Here is a 21,369-nt window from a genome sequence, read left to right on the forward strand (position 1 = left end):
TTTTCTGTAATTACTAGAATGTTAATTTATTCATCTATTTATCACATTTACACCCTGCCCAATCAAACAGACTCTCAGATGCTCACAGCATAAAGAAAAACAACAATAACAATAAAAATGCTATAAAATAAAACCAACAGTCAAAATAGACCAACCTAAACTCCAAAAGACATCTGAGGTCAGCCCCCAAACACCCTCTGGAAAAGCTCCATTTTAAAGTTTAAAATTACAATGTTGCATATTTAAGACAAAAACAATTATTCAAAGAAATAGAAATGCCAAACTTATTTCTTTGGCACTTTCCTCCCTATAATCAATTTGTTTTCATAGTTCTGAAAAAGTGTTCTTGAATAGTACTTCACAAGTCAAAGGTAACACTAATTCAAGGAGAAGGTGCAAAATGCTAATCAGTCCTCAAGACAGTTTTTCTTGTTGCCTTTCTCTCCCTCAGTTACAATGCAGTTTCTATATTGTTCAGATATATATATTGTTGTCCATTCACACAAGCCTCTCCTTGTGAGCTTTCTTTTGGGAGGAGTAGGTGGCAGGCCAGGGCACCCAGTGTTGACAGAACAGATAGGATGTCAGGTGAAGATGGAACACTGTGCCCTCTCTAACCAGCTGAAGACTCGGCATGATTGTTTTCTTACAAATAATACCTGTGGGTGTTGAAATTACTCAGGGAATCTATCAAGCACACTCTTTCACTTTGCTGCTTTAACTCCATAACATTTATTCTAAATTCAAGAGTCAGAGGCACTAGTGCCTGTGGGTGGTTGAACAATTTAAAGGAAATATGTCAAATCCTTCTTTCAAAGTATTAAAGAGAATTTTGTGATTATTTTTAAAGTTCTAAAATGCAGTAATTTCTTTCCAAGTTTATCAAAAAGTTTAAATTCATGTTCATGCCTTTTCAAAAATATAAATTAAAACCAGTAAAAGCTATTTAGACTACAGTACAGATTGATACTTGCAAATGATGTATTTTAGCTTCACCATAAACGCAATGTGTGGGCATTGCATTCCATCAGCAGTCAGCTTTTGAGAAACAGACTCAAGGTTGAAATAGCAAATGCTATTTATTCTTTTGTAGGAATTGAGTGATAGATACTTTTTCCAGGAAAAATAAACGTTAACTCTTTGAAACCATACAAAGGTTATAGATTTCTAGATGTTCTATATACTTTTAAAGGTGTTTCTATGTTATTAACTTTTTGACTATAAAAAGGCTATAGAGTATACAGTATTTACCCCAAAGAAAGAAAAAAACTTCTTTTTCTATATACCTTTGAAGTTGGAGGGTTATCTTAGGCTTGTCTGAATAGAGACAGTTGCTACTGAAAGTGAGGGAATAGGTGGGAAATGAAGACATACTAGGAAAATCTGCCCACCATCACTTCTGTCTCACTAAAAGTGAGGACTCTAGGAAAAAATGGAAATAGTTGGAGAGTATCTATCAAAGGATGATACACATTTTTTTTAGATTCTTTGCTCTTCAGGAGGTAAAAGCAATGCCATTTTCTCACTTTCTCCTTCCCCACTGCAGACCCTCACCCTCTACAAGTGGAGGACAACAAGATGGGGATGGGGCAATAATGCTCTTATTTTGCTAATCCTTGGATAGGTTTAGACTGTCATACAAATTCATAATGACTGAATAGGAAAGGGGTAAGGATTGGGAATAAGAGTCATTTGACTCAGTAAGAAAAAATACATGGCTTTATATTTACTGAACATAGCACACAGATCTGTTAAATTTTCAACAGTCTGTCTCTTTTCTGTTCTGTCCTTTTCTTTCCTTCTTTGCTCAGCTACTTTTCATCTCATCTTTATCCCATTTTGTTGTCTCCCCTTTCTCTTTCCTTCCATGTGCAGCTACCTTCCTTTCCTTTCCAAATCCCTCCTCTCAGTGTGTGTATGCAATGTTCAGCTGGGTGGCATCACGTAGACAGCCTTGGCTGGCCTTGAAAAAACAAGCAAGGTTTGAATGGTTAGTACTTGGCTGGAATATCATCAGAAAATACCAGGGCTGTACGACAGAGGGAAGCTGAAAAACAAATACCTGAACAGGCAATGGCATGTCACTTCTATACTGTTACCAAGAAAATTTATGGGCATGTTCATGAACTCACCAGGAATCAAGTTCAACTGAAAAGACCTTTTACCTTTATAAGTGGATAGAGAATAATTATTTATTTTTACAATTTATTTTATGGACAATTAATCATTATTAATTCAATTAATATTAATTTATTTTATTTTATTGATGTGGCTCTTCCCTTTCTTGGAATCTGACCAGTGTGTATGCATGTTGATATGTACATGCACTCACATATACAAGTATGTATGCACGCCCACACACACACACACACATACAGTACCTATTGTGTTGGGGGGAAAGGATCTCCAAGATTAGTTTCACCTGGGAAGACTATGCTAGAATGAAAACCTAAAAACACTGCACAGAATTTTTGTGTTTGTAATTTGCACTATCTAATCTTCCTTTTCTTAGAATTGATTGTGTGCCATCAAGTCATTTTTGACTCTTACTGACCACATGGATAGATTTTCTCCATTTATATTTTCTATCCATGTGGTTTTCTTGGTAAAAATACAGGAGTGGCATACCCTTGCCTTCTCCCACGCAGTATGAATTGATGCCTTTGCCATTGTCACTGAAGTGATCGTCTGCATCCAGCATCTTTCAATATTGCTGCTGCCCAATATAGGTGCCTGCTTGCTTTAGCTGGGCAGCTGGGATGACCTTCACACCTTGGGTGACACTGCTGGGAATATGACTCTCTTTGCTCATACCTCCCAGGAACACTCCCCCCACCATGATGAGGCAACACAACAAAACTTATGGGGGGGCTTCTTAAAAAAATCTTAAATTCAGGATCATCTTCCTTTTTGTAAATACAATGACTATGAAGATTACTTCTGCATCCTGATATATGATAAAGCTACATTTCTTAATGAACAAGATTTTGTAGCTTCACTTGATTGATGTCGAAGTGATTCTGTGTTATGTACAATATGGTGTGTGTGGGGATCATATGGGGAAAAATGATAATTATTCTAGACCTTCAGGGTCTCCTACCTCAAAGTACTATTTGAACATATTTGAATGAATATTTAACTTTTACTTCCTTCTGTAGTGATGGTGCACTCCAGAATACTGAGAAGTGGATAAAGTGTTTACAATCAGGCCCTCTCCATCCCACACATATTTATTACTGCTTGTACTTGAAGCAGTATTGGCCCCAAAATATATAGGAAAAAAAATGCTTAGAGAATCTCTGAATACAGTTCTCCTTTTCAAGAGGGTAACAGATTTACAACAACAGCCCATGTTTAAGCCATCTATTTATGACTAGATTTATTTGCACATTGCACTAAGACATCACAGACTATTTTGTTTTGACTTAGCAATTGTGTTAACTTAGCTACTAGAGTGTGTAAACTATAATTTATGTCTGTATTGTACAAACCCAGCCAAATACAGTTTACTATGTTTACGTTTTAGGCAAAACTTAAGCCAAAACTAAGTAAAGTGAGTAAAGTGTAAGGTAAAATTGGAATTGTTAGCAAAGTTTTGTTTGTTTTTATTTAATTAATTAATAAAAAGAACAGAGAGGAGCAATAACAAAAAAGGAAAAGGGGGAAAAAAGACACAAGACAAGATCTATATATTAGAGCTTCTCATGCATATATAGATGCATATACATTATGTTTACATAACTTACAATAAAAGATATCCATATTTGGGTTATAATTGCCCATTCATGGTTAGCAAAGTTAAAAATTGTTCACAAATCATGGCAGTTAAATCCTGATTTTTTGCAAGAAAAGAAATTATAATGCTGAAAATAATTATACTCTACAGAAGATTTGTGATAAGTATATTTGTTTTTAAATATATATTTTTCTTTGCTTAGGAACAGAAGAAGAATATTTCAGAATCAAGTCAGAATATTATAAAAATCCTAATAAAAGGGAAATCGCAATAATCTTTTGAAGATTATCTGTCATATTTATATGGTTCTTAGTGGTTAAACAAAAATATTTCGAATTTATATTTTCATCATAGTAATAGTGAAAATACCTTTATATATGAAAGCAAATCAAAGGCCTACAAAGAAGTTTCAGAAACATGTACCACATATTATCCAAAAAAGGATGCCTTATTTTTCAAAGACAAATATTTTGATGACAAAAAAAAACCCCAACTAAAAAAACTGTTTCTCAAAGATCTCCATTAATAAAAATAAACAGACTTTTAAATTAGCACAGATTACTGTATCACTGAAGATTTTCCTCTTAGAATAATTCTCTATGCACAACTCTAGATGGCAACATTGCACTTGCTGTGTTCCTAAGAAAAATTATTACAGTCAGCCCTCACATAGCCTCTTTATCAACATTTTATGTGCCACAGATCTATAGCTTCTTATTATAAGTGTAATGAAGCAGACGTTATTGAAGCATTTTATTGATTGCTCAGATCACAAGTTTACTGTCACACTGAATTGGCACCTTAGATGCTGAAGCAAACTGCTGACACCTTTTTTAAAAAGTGACAACTACATCTATTTCATGACCAGAAATCCATTTTCATCTCTATCAAGACAAGAATGCAATTTTCACTTCATTTAACTGATGTTAGGCCTGCTCAAGGCATGACACTTTGGAAAAGACCCAAGTTTACGGTTTTTAAAATACTTCTAGTAACTAGAATGCAGCTTGGTTGCATAGAAAAGTTCAGGTATTCACATAATATAAGAAATATTCACATCTATAAAAGAACTTAAGATCTTAAAAACATTTATGGAACCTATGAAGAAAATGAAGAATTAGAGAAATAAGTCTCTAAATAGAGAAATTTAGAGAAATACAATTTAAAGTTTTAATAAGAGCTTATGATACTATACCATAGGGCTAGTATAAAGTCTATTTTTAAAAGCCAATGTCAGATTTTTTCTTGTCTATTTTAGGTAGACTTAAGGAATATATTATCTGTCTTCACATACTTCTGCTGTTTGCAGAAAAATCGTAATACTGCTAGCATTCAGTATCACGTTCACTTGAATCTAATTTTTTTCCTTTAGGAGTTTTAAAGCAGTAGTTCAAATGAAAAGGTTTAAAAACTATAATCAGTTGCAAAACTATTTCATTGTAATCTCTCTTCCGCCACAGTTTTAGTTTCATTCTGCAACTAAATTCAAGCAACTATTTACTAAAACTCTATCATCAGTATAAAGTGATAGGAATTTATAGGCTGTACTCAAGAAATTTTAATACATGATTTCAGCAGAGAATAGCTATCATGAAAATGTTTTCTAAAATGAAGCAAATATTTATCATGTAAAATAGCACTATTATCATTTACTACTATACACTGACACACTCAGTACAATAATTATTATGTAAAGCTCATAGAAAGGATAGCCTGTTTGGTAATCATATTACAGACACTTCAAGATTTTAAAATAAAGGAAGTTATGAAGACCATTCTGTTTTCATGTCTAGCTAGTATTATCAAAATCTAATATCTAAATGCAGTAATTGTAAATAATAGCATTATTAAATGTCAATTAATGTAAAAATTGCTTCTAGAGAAATAATTTATATGCAAATTAAAATTGTGATACTATGATTGCTGTAATGCTTGTGAGACCACAGAGGATTATGTCACTATTGTCAGTGAAAAACTCCAATAATCAAAATATTTTTCAACTAAGAAATTTTGGAGTTATTAGATTAATTTCTTTAAATATAATGTAATATATTGATGAACACAAATTAGTATATTTCTGTTTTCCTTACCAACTACTTTTTTTAAAACATGTCCAAAATATGTAATTTAAAGTAGAAGAGACACAAACTTTAATGTAGCTTTGAAAAACATGTGAAGAAAATTCTATCTCCCATAATACATATTAGTTTTAGTCTGAAGAAGTGAAGCTGTTTTTATCCCAGATTCAAGGGGTACAAAATGGCAACAATAACATATTTTACTGCATACATCTTTGTGTTACCTTACCCATACTGAGTATCTTCTTGAGCTTAGTAACAGACATAACTAATTTACTATTGTTATTTCAAAGAATCACAAATGATTACAAACCAGTAATATCATTTAAAAAGGTATTTCAATCTTCTCTGTGGCCTCTGTTTAGCTATGCTGGAGTTCTGAATGACAGCTTCCCTGCTTGAAGCACAGGGAACACACAGCCTTCCTCATTCACTGACAGTACCATGGCCTTTTCACACGTTCCTTCCACAGCAGTGTTTGTCCCCAAACACTGGGCTCAGCACAATGGCATTCCTGTTCAACACCCCCACCAACAGCACAACTACATATCAAGAATGCTAATGAGATAGGACAAGCCCTTCACTGGAAGTGTTAACTGCTTTCATGTTTATGCTTTTTCCACACTTACTAATGAATTTTAATATTCCTGCCATAGTGTTGGATAATTTTGTTGTGTAGGAATCTCTTTCTGCAGAAAATACATTTGAATATATTTTGTTAAAGCAAAGGTGCTAGCTGTGTTGTAATGGCTGTAGCTAAAGACAATACATGTTATTTTAGCTCTAATATATATCAGATGCACAAATAAAAAAAGAAACAGCTTTAAATATCTTTCCATTTTAGCAACTCAAGAAATCACATATTATTCTCAGAAATCTTGACTGTCTTAAAGAAGAAAGTTCATTTCCTCCAAATCAAGTACTTCAGTCAGATTCTCACAGAACATTCTTACTTCAAGCAGTTACTAAAATATAAAATAGGTCTAGAATAATTGTGTTTAAAACAAGGGACAGCTGCCTTCTAGTGCCCTCAGAGAATCAAACATAACCTTCCCAACAAGAATTCCCATCTCATTTCCTTCTTTCAATTAATCCTCTGTATTTCAGAAAAAAGCACTAAAGATTATTTGCCCTCTTTGAGTTGTTTGAGGATTGCATACTTTGATTTCATCCATTTCTCTACACTAAAAGCTGCAAGCCTACACATTATTGTTGGCAGATAAACTAGACCTGTAGGGGAAATAATATATATTGTGTTGTGGTTGTATTTTGAGCATGTTAATATAGATTGACTAAACTATTAGAGGAATCATTTTAATGTAACCATCTACTGCATCTTCAATTGCTATTACATCATATTATTTAGAATGTTTTGCCTGCAATCATACACCCTATCAAAAAGAAAGTACAGTAAATAGAAGTTATTATTTAATGTTTTAATATTGTTGACCTTTTAATTAAGATGGACATAATTATAAAATAGGTACAGGTAAGTAAAATCCTCAGATGACAAGCAGGCACATCTTGCTGTTAGAACATCACAGCAGCTGTACCTCATACAGCTGTCCTCTTGAAACAATTTGCCTATTAAAGTTTTGTGATTTCATATGCTAGCTTAGTAAAGGTGAGGAAAATATACAATGTAAGTGCTGACGAGATGCCTCTGACATATGCCAACATGGCCTCATTCCTATTCAAGAGGAGTGACTGATTTGAGCATTCACAACATCTTCTGGCAAGAACAGAGTAGTGATGGGAATAATGGGACAGCCTATGAGGTGCATGGTGTGCTGTGTTTAGATTCTTATACTTACAAACAAGAGATGGGCTATAGATTTACAGTGGACCATATCTGCAGACTGCACTTTTTATTACTAATACATGCTAACAATGGCTTGTAATCCAAACAGACTTGTGACAGTACAAAGTAAACCCTGTGGGCATGAAGAATTTGCTGATTTCCCTTACAGTCCTCTCTTGTTGTTCAGTCGTTAAGTCGTGTCCAACTCTTCGTGACCCCATGAACCATATCGCGCCAGGTCTTCCTGTCCTTCACTGCCTCCCTGAGTTTGCTCAATTTCATGCTCATACAGTCCTTTAGCATACTTAAAAGAGGATCCCATGATTTTCAGAGTTATAAACAACTTTAGATGGAAGAAGCAGCAAAATAAGTATAAGTATATAAGAATATACTTACCAACGTTTTAGAGGTCCAGAGCTAATCTGTTGATTATTTTTTAATTAAGTATAATAGAGGAGGAGAAGGAGGAGCAGGAGGAGGAGTTATATTTCAGAATGTGTTTAATAAAAATGTAAGTACAAGCATGTCAAATCCCTAGCATTCTATGTTTAAAATCATAGGTGGAAACATGTGACTAAGCATGACTTTATGTTTGAAAGCCACTTTAGCAGTGGGAGACTATTCAATTCTAGTCCTCCTTTAGCCATGCAAGCCAGCTGGGTGAGTTTGGCCAGTCACTCTCTCACTCTCTCTATATCACTTCACAGGGTTGTTGTTTTTGTGGGTAAAAAAGGAGGAGGGAGGATTATGTATGTGGCCTTTATTTATGAAAAACCAATGTAGGATATAAATCTAATAAAAATGTACTCAAACATTTACTATTATTAACTCAAACTCATCAGATATAATTAAAGGAAAAACAAATGCATAGTCCTTTGACCATATGCTCCTCTTTCTAAATTCAAGATAGTGAGGATTTTTAAAATGTTTTCCATTCTCCCATATAGATATTGTCCTACTCTTAAAATGCTTTCTATATACCAATGTGGAAATTATTTGATGTAAGCAAAAAACATAAAATATATGAAAATTGGAATTAAGCTATAGAATTGTATTTGTATGCATTTATGAATATAAACACTGAAAACAATAGCAAATAACATTTGTTCACCACTAATTTGACTCATAATTATAATAATGATTACACTTTGAATTGCATTACAGATATATGTCATTACAAGAAACCCAGTCTTTACAAGAGCAATCATATACCCTTCTTCAGTTTTGCATCAAAAACGTCTTAACTGGTAAAAAGGTTTTAAAGATAAGGAACCATTTTGTTTGTTTTAGTTTACAGTGTTAAAAGGGACCCAGCATTTGTGGAACCAAATCTTTGTGATATATTTACACATTCATTTGATTACTTTTTGTAGATCGCTATTAGCTCAGCAACAAAATATTTTATTCCAAAGTAAATGCTCATTTCTCTTTATGGATCGAAACAGCAGGAGGTGCTGTATAAAAAGCATAAGTGATACCCTCTTCCTCCTGCCCTCCTTGCTCACCCCCTCCTTATAAAGACTGAGAGTATGCTTACATCATGTTTAGTGTATGGCCTGAAATCTTACTGTAAATGTCAGTTTAAGTTGCAATCTTCATTTCTGATTTTGACCAATTTCCCTGCACTGAATTTTCAAATATCTTCTAAATATAAAATTGTGTGTGTGTATACACACACACACACACATGCATGTTCCATGATAAGGCTAACAGTACCAAAAAGGCACGCATGCTCCATTTCAGTTCAACTTAATTACAGTGATAAACATTCAAACACATGTCTAACTGTTCAGAAAAATATAGACATTCACTGTAGACAAAATCCAGACTAACTACATTAGTGAGTTTTTTGTCTATAGAAACATGAAAATAAATACTCTTTATTGTGTATGGAAATTAAATGTATTCTATATCCCTAACAAGTTTATCATGGCTGACTTGCAAATCACTGAGGACTCCCTTCAGAGCAAACCATTAACAGAGGAAAAAAAGGCAAATTTTGGTTATGTTTACATGCTTAAGTAAAAAAATAATCAAGTATATTTCAGGTCTAGCTAACATTAATTTGACACTCCTGGAAAAATATAAATTATGAAAAAGTACATATACTCAACTATTAGTGATCCTAGGCAGAATGAGTATAAATTATTTTCACAGGAGTTTGTCTGTTATGCACAGTGTGCAGCACTCAAAGATTAGCTGTATAATTCCTCACACAGAAAGACACACTTCTCTGAATATACAGTTCATCTACTTATAAAATACACAATATCATGTAGTGCATGTCACCTTTCCTTACCAAAAAGTGTCACAGCCTTTCTACAATATGATTAATAATGAAAAATAAAAATGAGACTGGGATAACTCACCTGTTCACAGTAGTTTTTTGCAGATTTTAATCGCTGGTACAAGGCCAATAATACTCCTTGGATATACGTCTTTGCTCCAGTGGGACTAAAGCCTTCTCCTTTAGAAACCCAAAGAGGTCCCCATAAAGGCGTGATGGAATTTTGCAGACATTTATCAAGCATAGGAACTGCACAGAGAAAAGGAAATGGGGGTGGGGGAGAGAGAATTTTTTTTGACCCAGCTGAAACACATAATCTGAATTGTATCTCCCAAACCAGAACTCTTAACATCTATTATTTTTATCTGCTTCGGGTTGTCTTACAAAACAGATCCTGCATTTCTGATGGCCACCATGAAGGATATATTTATACTGAGACATTCTCCCCCCCCCCATGTAAGACTCATAAGCCTTGTGAGCACACCTGAATAGTTTTGAAGTGTGTCTAACTAGCTGCACAGAGTGTCATGGTGTGCACTGATTGCCTTATCTTCTCATTTATCACAGATGAGTTGGAACCAACCTTGCTGAAATCTACTTACTGGCATTGTCCTGATAAAATTGCAAAATCCATGTTTCAATGTATAGTTTTCTGCCAAGGAGTGTATATATTTACAGCTTGAAAATGCTGCACTGTTATTAAAATATAATAAACTTAAGAAATGTTGCTAAGGCCTATTTTTTTAAAAAATATTGATTTTCTGACAAAAACAAGAATAAAATCTATTTAATATCATCCTGGGGTGGGGGTGGGGTTAAGGGTTAAATGAAGAAAAAATGAGAGCATGTAAATAATATTGACATTGAGTAAGGCAACCTATTTTTTTAATCTTTTGTCATCCCTTCCCACCAGAAGTCAAAAACATACATGTTTTTGTAAATTATATACAAAGACTTTTTTGTAAGCAGTTGCAATATTTTATGAAGACTACATTATGTAAACTACAAAACCCAATAAAATCTTACATTTGTTTGATGGCAGAATCTGTTCATTCTTTTTTTACTTTGCATTTGAGAACAAATGCTAATAGAAAATACTGGTAGTAATAAACTGGAAGAAACCTTATTAATTTTAAAGATCTAGGCACATCTACCATTCTGGTCACTTTCATGAACCTGTTATATTACCAATGTGTGGAAGCACCATGGTTTCACAGTGCATATCCTTTTCTTCCAGCTGCACTGATTAACTTCAGAATCCTTGCACTAAATTCTGATAGGCTATGAGCAAATTAAGTTCAGGAAACAGGGAAAAGGACAGCCTGCCTATCACTAGCAGTGGACAAAGGAAGGGAATAGGAGAATACAGTTGTGCAAAGGCTTGCTGGAGGGGAAATGAGATGTGAATACAAGCGTTCAGGGGAAGAAATTCCTTTGACGTAGTTTGTTAACAGTAGGAATATTAAATCTTAACATGCAGAAACTTCAGTGAGAGAAAAGTGAGAGATAAGGGGGGAGGTGTAGGGAGAGGAAAGGCTGCTGTGATAAATGAACTCTGCATATGCTCAGATTTACATTTTTCATTGATTTTAAATAAGTGGGAGAAATAAAAGGACAATATTGTTCAGTGATAGAGGGAACCAGAATTCTTTTAAAAAGAATTCTCAGTCTTGGATTGATGGACTGATTTTGAGCTAGCTAGTTTTCACAGTAAATATCCTCTAAATGGTATATACAGTGTGTCATTTTTTTTCCAGAATCTTTGTTCCTTTTACTTCTTGTTATGAGAGGTAACCAATACCACTCTTTTTCAGACATGTTCCCTGAAGATGAGAAACACTCTACAGAGGTGTCTGATACAGGAGGATAGTGGTGTAGAGACTTTGCAAGTAGATCATTTCCTCAGTTACTGCAGGCCAGTGTCATGTCCTTGATCTCACTCTCATTCTTCCTGTGCATCAGGCCACAATGTTCTGAGTGGGCAGGACTGACATTCATTACAGCAGAATACAGAGCTTCAGAACAATAGGTGGTTTCCATCAAGGTACTCAAACAAAAAGTATGCAACAAGTAAAAACAAAACGAAGATTTAAAACAACTTTAAAAAATATACTGTTGCTGTTTCCATCATCCACCATATATTAGCTATATCTCATGTTCCCCTGTTCTTTCTAATGCCTGTCTGCTCAATTGCCACTTCTTTTTTCATATATGGCTCTAATTTCTTCTGAAGGATCTTCAACATGACTTGTAATTAGAACATTCTTTTAAATTTCCCTTTTACAGTTTGGAATATACAATAGGTAGAACTTCTCCAGTTTTGGGGCCAAACTGCTTTTCCGTATTTGTTGGCAGAAGGCTTTCTTGATCTTATTGTTTCCACACCAAATTCTTTTAAGACCTCTATAGAGAGATCGTGTTTTCCAAGTGAAAGAAGACACTCTCAACAGAATAAGTCAGGAATTTCTGGAGGGACCACTTGGTTTGGTTTGCCAACATGGTCCCAGAAACAAAATCTCTCATGCAGTCAGTAAAGGTAAACCTAGTCATCATGATGCATTTTTTTCTAGGAAAAGAGGAAGATAAACCTCCCTGAAAGTCATCTATCCAAGCCAGTATATTACAGTCCTACTGTTGCTATAGGATGGATTTGATCAGTTAAGGAGTCTTCTTACCAGCCCCAAAACTCTCACAAAGCAGACCTGGTATCAGCACAAAGTTTTCCAAGTGCAAAATGGATGTGGAGGACAGCTGTAGGGCAAGAAGCATTCTAATGTACTTGATAAGTTATCCATCTGCTTGTTCTTCAAACTAAAAATACAGGAGATTTTAGGAGAAAAATTGTGCTCATCTGATCTGAAACTGTGTGAGTCTATCAGTAGCATTTGTAAGCATTCCAGACTCTTATGGTCAGTTCAGATGTTGGTAGAATCATCCATACCTTTGAAGAGATGGTGCCAATGCTCAGTGGCTTTTTTGATGGCCAAAAGCTTCTTTTTAAAAACACATAATTTCATTGGCTGGGAGAAATTGCCTGGGTAAAGAAAGCCTAGGGGAGCATGCTGATATCAAACTCAGGAGTGCATTGTAAATGACACAACCATCCAAAACAAAACCAGAAACATTGGTCTGAATCACAAAGGAGTGCATGTGATTCATATGATACAGGGTGAAGTGACGGGTGAATGGCTGTTTTGGGCCAAGAAAGACCTTTGGGTGTCCAAATTGCACCTAGAATGAATCCCTTCTTGGTAAGATGAGTCGATGGTGTGATTAGTGCAGCAAATTTAGGAACAAATTTACAGCAAAAACTGGCAAAGCCCAGAAAGTGGTACATATCCCTAATGGTGCAGGAGAACTCCAAAGCCAGAATATATCATACTTCAGCTGAATGCAGTATTGCAAATGGTCAAATACAGGGAGATCAAAGGGACTTTTTTCTAGCTTAGCACTTCATGTAGTCATGAAGGTGATGGAGGACTAAGCACATCTATTCTGTGTAATGTGCAGGGTCTTCAGAGATTAATCTTCAGACAGATTATCCAAATAAGCAACCAAAGAAATCATTCAAAAATATGATTCATAAATTTTGTGAAAAGTGAGAGACTTGAAACCAATCCAAAGACTGTAGATTCAAACTTCCCATAACAAATATCAAAGGTAGCTAGGCTCCTCTTTCATGAAAATCATACTGTAAGCTCCCCTGAGATCTAATGTGGTAACGATGTGAGTTTTTTGTTCCAAGAGCTCAGAAATCAGGGGAAGAGAGTACTGATTCCTAACAATTAGAATTTTGGAGCCAGGAATTGTGGACTACGCTTGACAGCATCCTTCTTGACAGAAAATGTAGGAGGGGAGAAGTAATGGATACAGCTTTTCTCTAAGTTCTCATCAATATGTTTTAGACAGGGCAACTCTGTACACCAAGAGACATTGGGAGTCAGGCATACAACTTTAATGTGCTGTTGTTGTTGTTGTTACTATTATTAGACAATAGGTAGTGATATGTTGCAGGAATCTGAGCTCCATGAATGAGATTTATAATACAGTCTCAAAATTGGGGCAACAGGGGAAGAGCAGAATCTGTACCATTTCAAACACATTACTATATTTGTAAGGCAATGCAGGAGACAGCACGTGTTGTGAGGTATAAGGATTGTATGCTTGCTGTCCTGCAGGCTGTGAGGTTTCTAAACTGGAAAATTAAAAGTTAGGTCCTCTAAGTCCCTATGAATCTATAATTGTCAGTCTGAGACTGTTGGAAAATGTAATGGGAGGGTAAAAATAAAATCCAGGGACTCCTACAATTGCTGGTGGTATTTTGTAGAAGCAGAATGCACTATGATTAGTCCTGTGCATAAGAGCATAGACTACTGTAATCCTAAATGTGGACTGCAACACTCAAGAGGGCTACAATACAATGTAGTTCTGTGCTTGGAAAGAGAGCACCAAAATCATGGGTATCCATAGGGAATGGGCAAATTGTGAGATGAGTATTGTGCCACAAGTCCCATTCCTTACACACTAACATGATGTTATAATACAAGAAGGAAACTTGTGGCTTCCATTGTGACATTCCAATGCACATTTCCTGATTTTGGCATCATTCTGGCTAGCTGCAGATGCCTGTGACTGAAAGCAAGTCACAGCATTTAAAGAGGAGTCTACAAGAACTAAATCAAGGCAAGAAAATATTCTTTTTTTTCATCCCTAACTGTGGTGAATAAGAGTCAGTATATTCAAGATGAAACCCAGATTTCAGGACTTAAGCAAAAGTATAGAGTTTCATCCTCCTATTAAAAATACTGGAGGAGAGGTCTCTTATTTCCAATGAAATGATTTGATGAATTTATAAGGTTCTATATTGTTTTATTTGCTATATAGATTAGAAGTCCCCTTCATGGATCACTGCCTTGTCATGGTGAAGGGGCTTGCGTAACTCAGTGAAGCCATGAGTTATACCGTGCAGGGCCACCCAAGACGGACAGGTCATGCCAAGAAAACCCCATGGACAATGTCAAAAGGCTAAAAGATATGACGCCGGAAGATGAGCCCCTCAGGTCGGAAGGTGTCCAATATGCTACTGGGGAAGAGCGGAGGGCAATTCCAAGTAGCTCCAGAAAGAGTGAAGCGGCTGGGCCAAAGCCGAAAGGATGTTCAGCTGTGGATGTATCTGGAAGCAAAAAGAAGGTCCAATGCTGTAAAGAACAATTTTGTATAGATATCTGGAATGTAAGATCTATGAACCAAGGCAAGCTGGATGTGGTCAAACATGAGATGACAAGATTGAACATCGACATCTTGGGAATCAGCGAATTGAAATGGACAGGAATGGGTGAATTTAATGCAGGTGACCATTATATCTACTACTATGGGCAAGAAACCCTTAGAAGAAATGGAGTAGCACTCATAGTCAATAAGAGAGTCGGAAAGGCAGTAATGGGGTACAACCTCCAAAACGACAGAATGATCTCAGTGCGAATCCAAGGCAAACCATTCAACATCACAGTAATCCAAGTCTATGTCCCAACCACTGATGCCGAAGAAGCTGAAGTTGACTGGTTCTATGAAGACCTAGAACACCTTCTAGAACTAGCACCAAAAAAAGATGTCCTTTTCATCACAGGGGATTGGAATGCTAAAGTAGGAAGTCAAGGACAAATCAGAATAACAGGCAAGTTTGGCCTTGGAGTACAAAATGAAGCAGGGCAAAGGCTAATAGAGTTCTGTCAAGAGAACAAGCTAGTCATAGCAAACACTCTTTTCCAACAACACAAGAGACGACTCTACACATGGACATCACCAGATGGTCAATACCAAAACCAGATTGATTATATACTTTGCAGCCAAAGATGGAGAAGCTCTATACAGAAAGCAAAAACAAGACCAGGAGCTGACTGTGGCTCAGATCATGAGCTTCTTACTGCAAAATTTAGGTTTAAATTGAAGAACGTAGGGAAAACCACTAGACCACTCAGGTATGACTTAGATCATATTCCCTGTGAGTACACAGTGAAGGTGATGAATAGATTTAGAGGATTAGATCTGGTAGACAAAGTGCCTGAAGAACTATGGACAGAGGTCCGTAACATTGCACAGGAGGCAGCAACTAAAACCATCCCAAAGAAAAAGAAATGCAAGAAAGCAAAATGGCTGTCTGATGAGGCTTTACAAATAGCTGTGGAAAGAAGGAATGCAAAAAGCAAGGGTGAAAGGGAAAGATATAAGCAACTGAATACAGATTTCCAGAGAATAGCAAGGAGAGATAAGAAGGCCTTCTTAAATGAACAATGCAAAGAAATCGAGGAAAACAATAGAATGGGGAAGACTAGAGATCTCTTCAAGAAAATTGGAGATATGAAAGGAACGTTTAGTGCAAAGATGGGCATGATAAAGGACAAAAAAGGCAGGGACGTAACAGAAGCAGAAGAGATTAAGAAGAGGTGGCAAGAATACACAGAAGAACTATACAAGAAAGATCTTAATGTCCCTGATGTCCATGCTGGTGTGGTCACTGACCTTGAGCCAGACATCCTAGAGAGTGAAGTCAAGTGGGCCTTAAGAAGCATTACTAACAACAAAGCTAGTGGAGATGACAGTATTCCAGCTGAGTTATTTAAAATACTAAAAGATGATGCTGTTAAAGTGCTGCACTCAATATGCCAGCAAGTTTGGAAAATGCAACAGTGGCCACAGGATTGAAAAACGTCAGTTTACGTTCCAATTCCAAAGAAGGGCAATGCCAAAGAATGCTCAAACTATCGCACAATTGCACTCATTTCACATGCTAGCAAGGTTATGCTCAAAATCCTACAAGCTAGGCTTCAGCAGTATGTGCTGAATGTGCTAGGTATGTGAACCAAGAACTACTGGATATACAAGCTGGGTTTCGAAGAGGCAGAGGAACTAGAGATCAAATTGCCAACATTCGCTGGATCATGGAGAAAGCACGAGAGTTCCAGAAAAACATCTACTTCTGCTTCATTGACTATGCAAAAGCCTTCGATTGTGTGGATCACAACAAACTGTGGCAAAGTCTTAAAGAGATGGGGGTACCAGACCATCTTACCTATCTCCTGAGAAATCTGTGTGCAGGCCAAGAAGCAACAGTTAGAACCGGTCATGGAACAACCGATTGGTTCAAAATAGGGAAAGGAGTACGACAAGGCTGTATACTGTCACCCTGCTTATTTAACCTATATGCAGAGTACATCATGAGAAACGCCAGGCTGGAAGAATCACAAGCCGGAATTAAGATTGCAGGGAGAAACATCAACAACCTCAGATATGCAGATGATAACACCCTAATGGCAGAAAGTGAAGAAGAACTAAAGAGCCTCTTGATGAGGGTGAAAGAGGAGAGTGCGAAAGCTGGCTTGAAACTCAACATTAAAAAAACTAAGATCATGGCATCTGGACCCATCAGTTCCTGGCAAATAGAAGGGGTAGAAATGGAAGCAGTAACAGACTTCATTTATTTGGGTTCCAAGATCACCGCAGACGGAGACTGCAGCCATGAAATTAAAAGACGCTTGCTCCTTGGGAGGAAAGCTATGGCAAACCTAGGCAGCATATTAAAAAGTAGAGACATCACCTTGCCGACAAAGATCCGCATAGTCAAAGCTATGGTTTTTCCAGTAGTAATGTATGGCTGTGAGAGCTGGACCATAAAGAAGGCTGAGCGCCGAAGAATTGATGCCTTTGAACTGTGGTGCTGGAAAAGACTCTTAAGAGTCCCCTGGACTGCTAGGAGGTCAAACCAGTCAATCTTAAAGGAAATCAACCCTGATTTCTCATTGGAAGTATTGATAATGAAGCTCAAGCTCAGATACTTTGGTCACCTAATGCGAAGAGAGGACTCCTTGGAAAAGACCCTGATGCTGGGAAAGATTGAAGGCAAAAGGAGAAGAGGATGGCAGAGGATGAGATGGTTAGATAGCATCACTGAAGCAATGAGCCTGAAACTGAGCAAACTCAGGGAGGCAGTGAAGGACAGGAAGGCCTGGCGTGATATGGTTCATGGGGCCACAAAGAGTCGGACACGACTTAACGACTGAACAACAACAACAGATTAGAAGTAAATAATTTAAGTGGTATTTATTTCTTGCCCAATCCTAACCCCAGTGAAATAATTACTTTTATTCTGTATGTGTGTACGTGTGTGTGTGTGTGTGTTGTGTTTGTATCATACAAATGCATTTTATTTTAGCACTATAAAATTTAAGAATCTTTGCCTACAGGCATACCTGACATTTTTTTGCTTCATCCAATTGCTTGCTTTTATCTAGTCTTGACACATGTGAAAATAAATAAAACTTCTAACCTACACAAAGCATTGCAGATTCTACGTTGCTTGTCCTTTTCACTAGTTAGTAGCCTGCCACATTTTGCATGAATTGCAAGTTCCAGATATTTTTTAAAGTGTATCTCTGTGTAGAATCCATGTCACAAACTCTCCTTCTTGTGGGTTTTTCCTTTATCTTTTTTTGTTCTGCTGCCACCACTAAACCCCTTTTCTGGTTCAGAAATTCTTTAAATTTCTAAGGTAATGTGGCTTCTGGGGAAGTAATGGAAGATTGAAGATGGCTCCATTTTTGTGGAGCTGATGGCTGTGGCAGTTAAAAGGAGCCAACGAAGGATCTGGCTCTTTGGAACCATCTCTGGACAAAGAAAATGATCACTCACAAGTATTCCTTACAGAAGCTCCATGTGAAGAGTTCACAAAGAGATCACAAATTAGCAGTCTCCAGCAGGTTAAGCATTGTGGGAACTGTGGGAAACATTGAGCCCAAGCCGCAGCTCAGAGCCTTCAGAAGAACACTAGATTTGCATACACTTCCTCTTTTAATTGACAAAGGAAACTCTTTACTAACAGTTCATTTGGAATTAAAAAGCTTCTGAAAGATTGCTGCACACCAGGAGAATTTTTTTCTATCCTTGAAGAAAGAAGATTTAAAGATTAAAAAGAAAAAAACACAAATTTTTGAAACAGCAAAAGGGAGTTTAGACTCTTGATTGTGGACAGTTAAGGGGCCAGATGGATTTGAAAGAATAGTTTTTATAGACTGTTTTAAATCTTATAAAAATAGAGCTGAAGATTTTGGAATTAACTGTAAGAAACCTTAATATGGGAAAGTTTGACTCTGAAAAGAAACAAAAGATAAGCTTGGGCTTTGAAGGTTAACTAGAGGGAACCAGAGAGCAATTAAAGGAGAAGATATTTACTAACATAATGGAGGAACATTATCTTACTACAGAAGAATTTAAGTCAGTTTGAGAACAATCTGTTCTGGACTTATTTTAAAACTTTTTGATACTCCTAAAGTGGAGTTAACAGAGGTTATAGAAAAACAAAAGATTGTATTGGATAAAACAGAGACTCTTCTGATTTGAATAGGGATATTAAAATGGACTTTTAAAAACTGTCAGACTATAAAGGAGATATGGAAAACACAGAAGAAGATGTTGTGGATTTGAAAATGGACTTTAAAATGTTTGACTGTAAGAGTGTCATGGAGAAAGAAGCTGCATGGAACCTACAAGTTATGTTAGATGATGTTTTAACAATTAAAGGGGATATTCAGATTATAAATCAGAAGAATGACTCTGAGACTCATCTTATTTTGGATCCACAGAAGAGAAGTATGAAAACATGGAGAAAATGACAAGAGATTATTATGTGCGACTTTATTCAAAGAAGTGACTGAAGATTAAGCCTCTTAAAAAGAAGAAAAAGGAATTCAAAGTGGACTTACTTGATCAGGGTTAAATTGTATAAGCTGTGATTCTGGGGTGTTACTACTGGAATCTTTTATTATGACCAGGATTGTATGATGAGGATTTAAAGATTTTTTCAGATGGGGATAAACTTTCAATGTTCTATTTGTTAGAGAAAGTTATAGGTTTGAAGGTAAAAGGGACCTATTTGATTTAGTCTAAGATATATATGTTACTGTTGTTGATATTTTTATGCCTATGGGGATAAATCTTTCATGTTTTACTTATTAGAGAAAGTTATAATTAAAATGCATAATGGATTTGTTTAAGGTTAAAACATATCGGTTATTATTACTGGTACACTTACTGCTTTTGTTGTGTAAGGTTGATTGATGATTTTTTTTATAATTTGGCTATTATTAAGGAATGACAAATGGGAAGTAGAGGGTTTGAGGGTTTTTTGTTTGTTTTGTTTTTGTTTTTTGTAATAATAGAGAACGTCTTAAGTTACTGTAAATGTTTATACTTGTTTGGCAGGAGGGGGAGTCACTTTTTATATGTCTTTCTTTTCTCTCTCTCTCTCTCTCTCTCTCTCTGTATATTTTTTTTAGTTTTCTATTAACTAGCTTTTATCTATGTAAAATTTTAATAAAATTTCTAAGGTAATGTAACAGGGTGGAATGCAGGGAAGACACTTGGTTAACATAGAAAGAAGGGAACAAATTGAATTTCATTAAATAACTTCAAAATGGTTTTTAAATAGGTTCAGTTACTCCTACAAAGTATCTATATTCCATCAATATTAACTTAGCCTTGCATTAAAAATATTCCTAATACTGTCCCCCTGACAAAGGGAGATATTCCTAGGATAGGGCTCTGAGACTCCCTCAGACTTGTCCTTCAACTTATCCAGCCCCTCTCTCTTAGTTCTCTCCTGCTGCTGGAATATCATCTGGGGGAAGGTGCCCTGCACTGCCTTTGATTTGCCACCTTCAAAACATCACAGTATATTGCAATAGTGAAAAAGTTGTCACCAAATCCAATAAGCTCAGTATCACAGTTGGTGCACTATACTTAAGTGCATGGCTTCCTGTCATAGCCCCCACTTGAAAATTCATTGGCAGCTAAAGATCAAGGAAAATTCTGACCTTGATCTGCTCTTCCAAGGGGTGCAACATTTAAAATGAGTTGATTCTGAAATCCAATCTCCTAGTTACCAAATGTTCCACCTTATCTGGATTTAATTTCAGATTAATCTCCCTCATCCAGCATGTTACTGAACTTATGCAACACTCAAGAGTATCAGTTGGATGGGAAGGAGTAGCAGAGCTGTGTGCTGTCTGCATACAAGGACCGTGTGCTGTCTGCATACAAGGACCGTATGCTGCTTCAGAAGAGGTGGATCGAGATGCATGAGAGCATAAACCTATAACCTGTCTACAAATCATTAAAACTATCATTTTCTAGATCACACGGCTGTTGCAGAGACTTCTGCTGCAGCCATGCAATCCTGGAAACAGGTGCAACTTCTATATTGAGTCACAGCAGGTGCCATGTTCTAAGGTACCTTTTCCAAACCCAATCAAAGCATTCCATATTCCTACTGTGTACTGCTGTCACCCTACTCCAAAAGAACCCGCCTCAGCAGTTTCACATAGATACAAATCAGCAGATGGGTGGGCAAGAGGGAATCCTGTGGGGATACTATACTTCATCAGTCTGGATATCAAACAGTAATTTTCCAACATCA

At 36.3% G+C, this 21,369-nt stretch overlaps 1 protein-coding gene across 1 annotated transcript in view; it reads right to left on the bottom strand.

Annotated features, from left to right (window-relative positions):
* Nucleotides 1-21,369, bottom strand: part of DCDC1 (doublecortin domain containing 1) — a 318,605-nt gene that overhangs the window by 255,751 nt on the left and 41,485 nt on the right. The window contains exon 8 of the mRNA XM_088145090.1: nt 9,985-10,151. Coding sequence (XP_088001216.1) covers nt 9,985-10,151 — 167 coding nt within the window. The remainder of the gene's footprint in view (nt 1-9,984; nt 10,152-21,369) is intronic.

This window comes from Python bivittatus, unplaced genomic scaffold, assembly GCF_059951505.1.
Source record: "Python bivittatus isolate LINGU-HERP-01145 unplaced genomic scaffold, Pbiv_v1 ctg000480_np1212, whole genome shotgun sequence".
NCBI lineage: Eukaryota > Metazoa > Chordata > Lepidosauria > Squamata > Pythonidae > Python > Python bivittatus.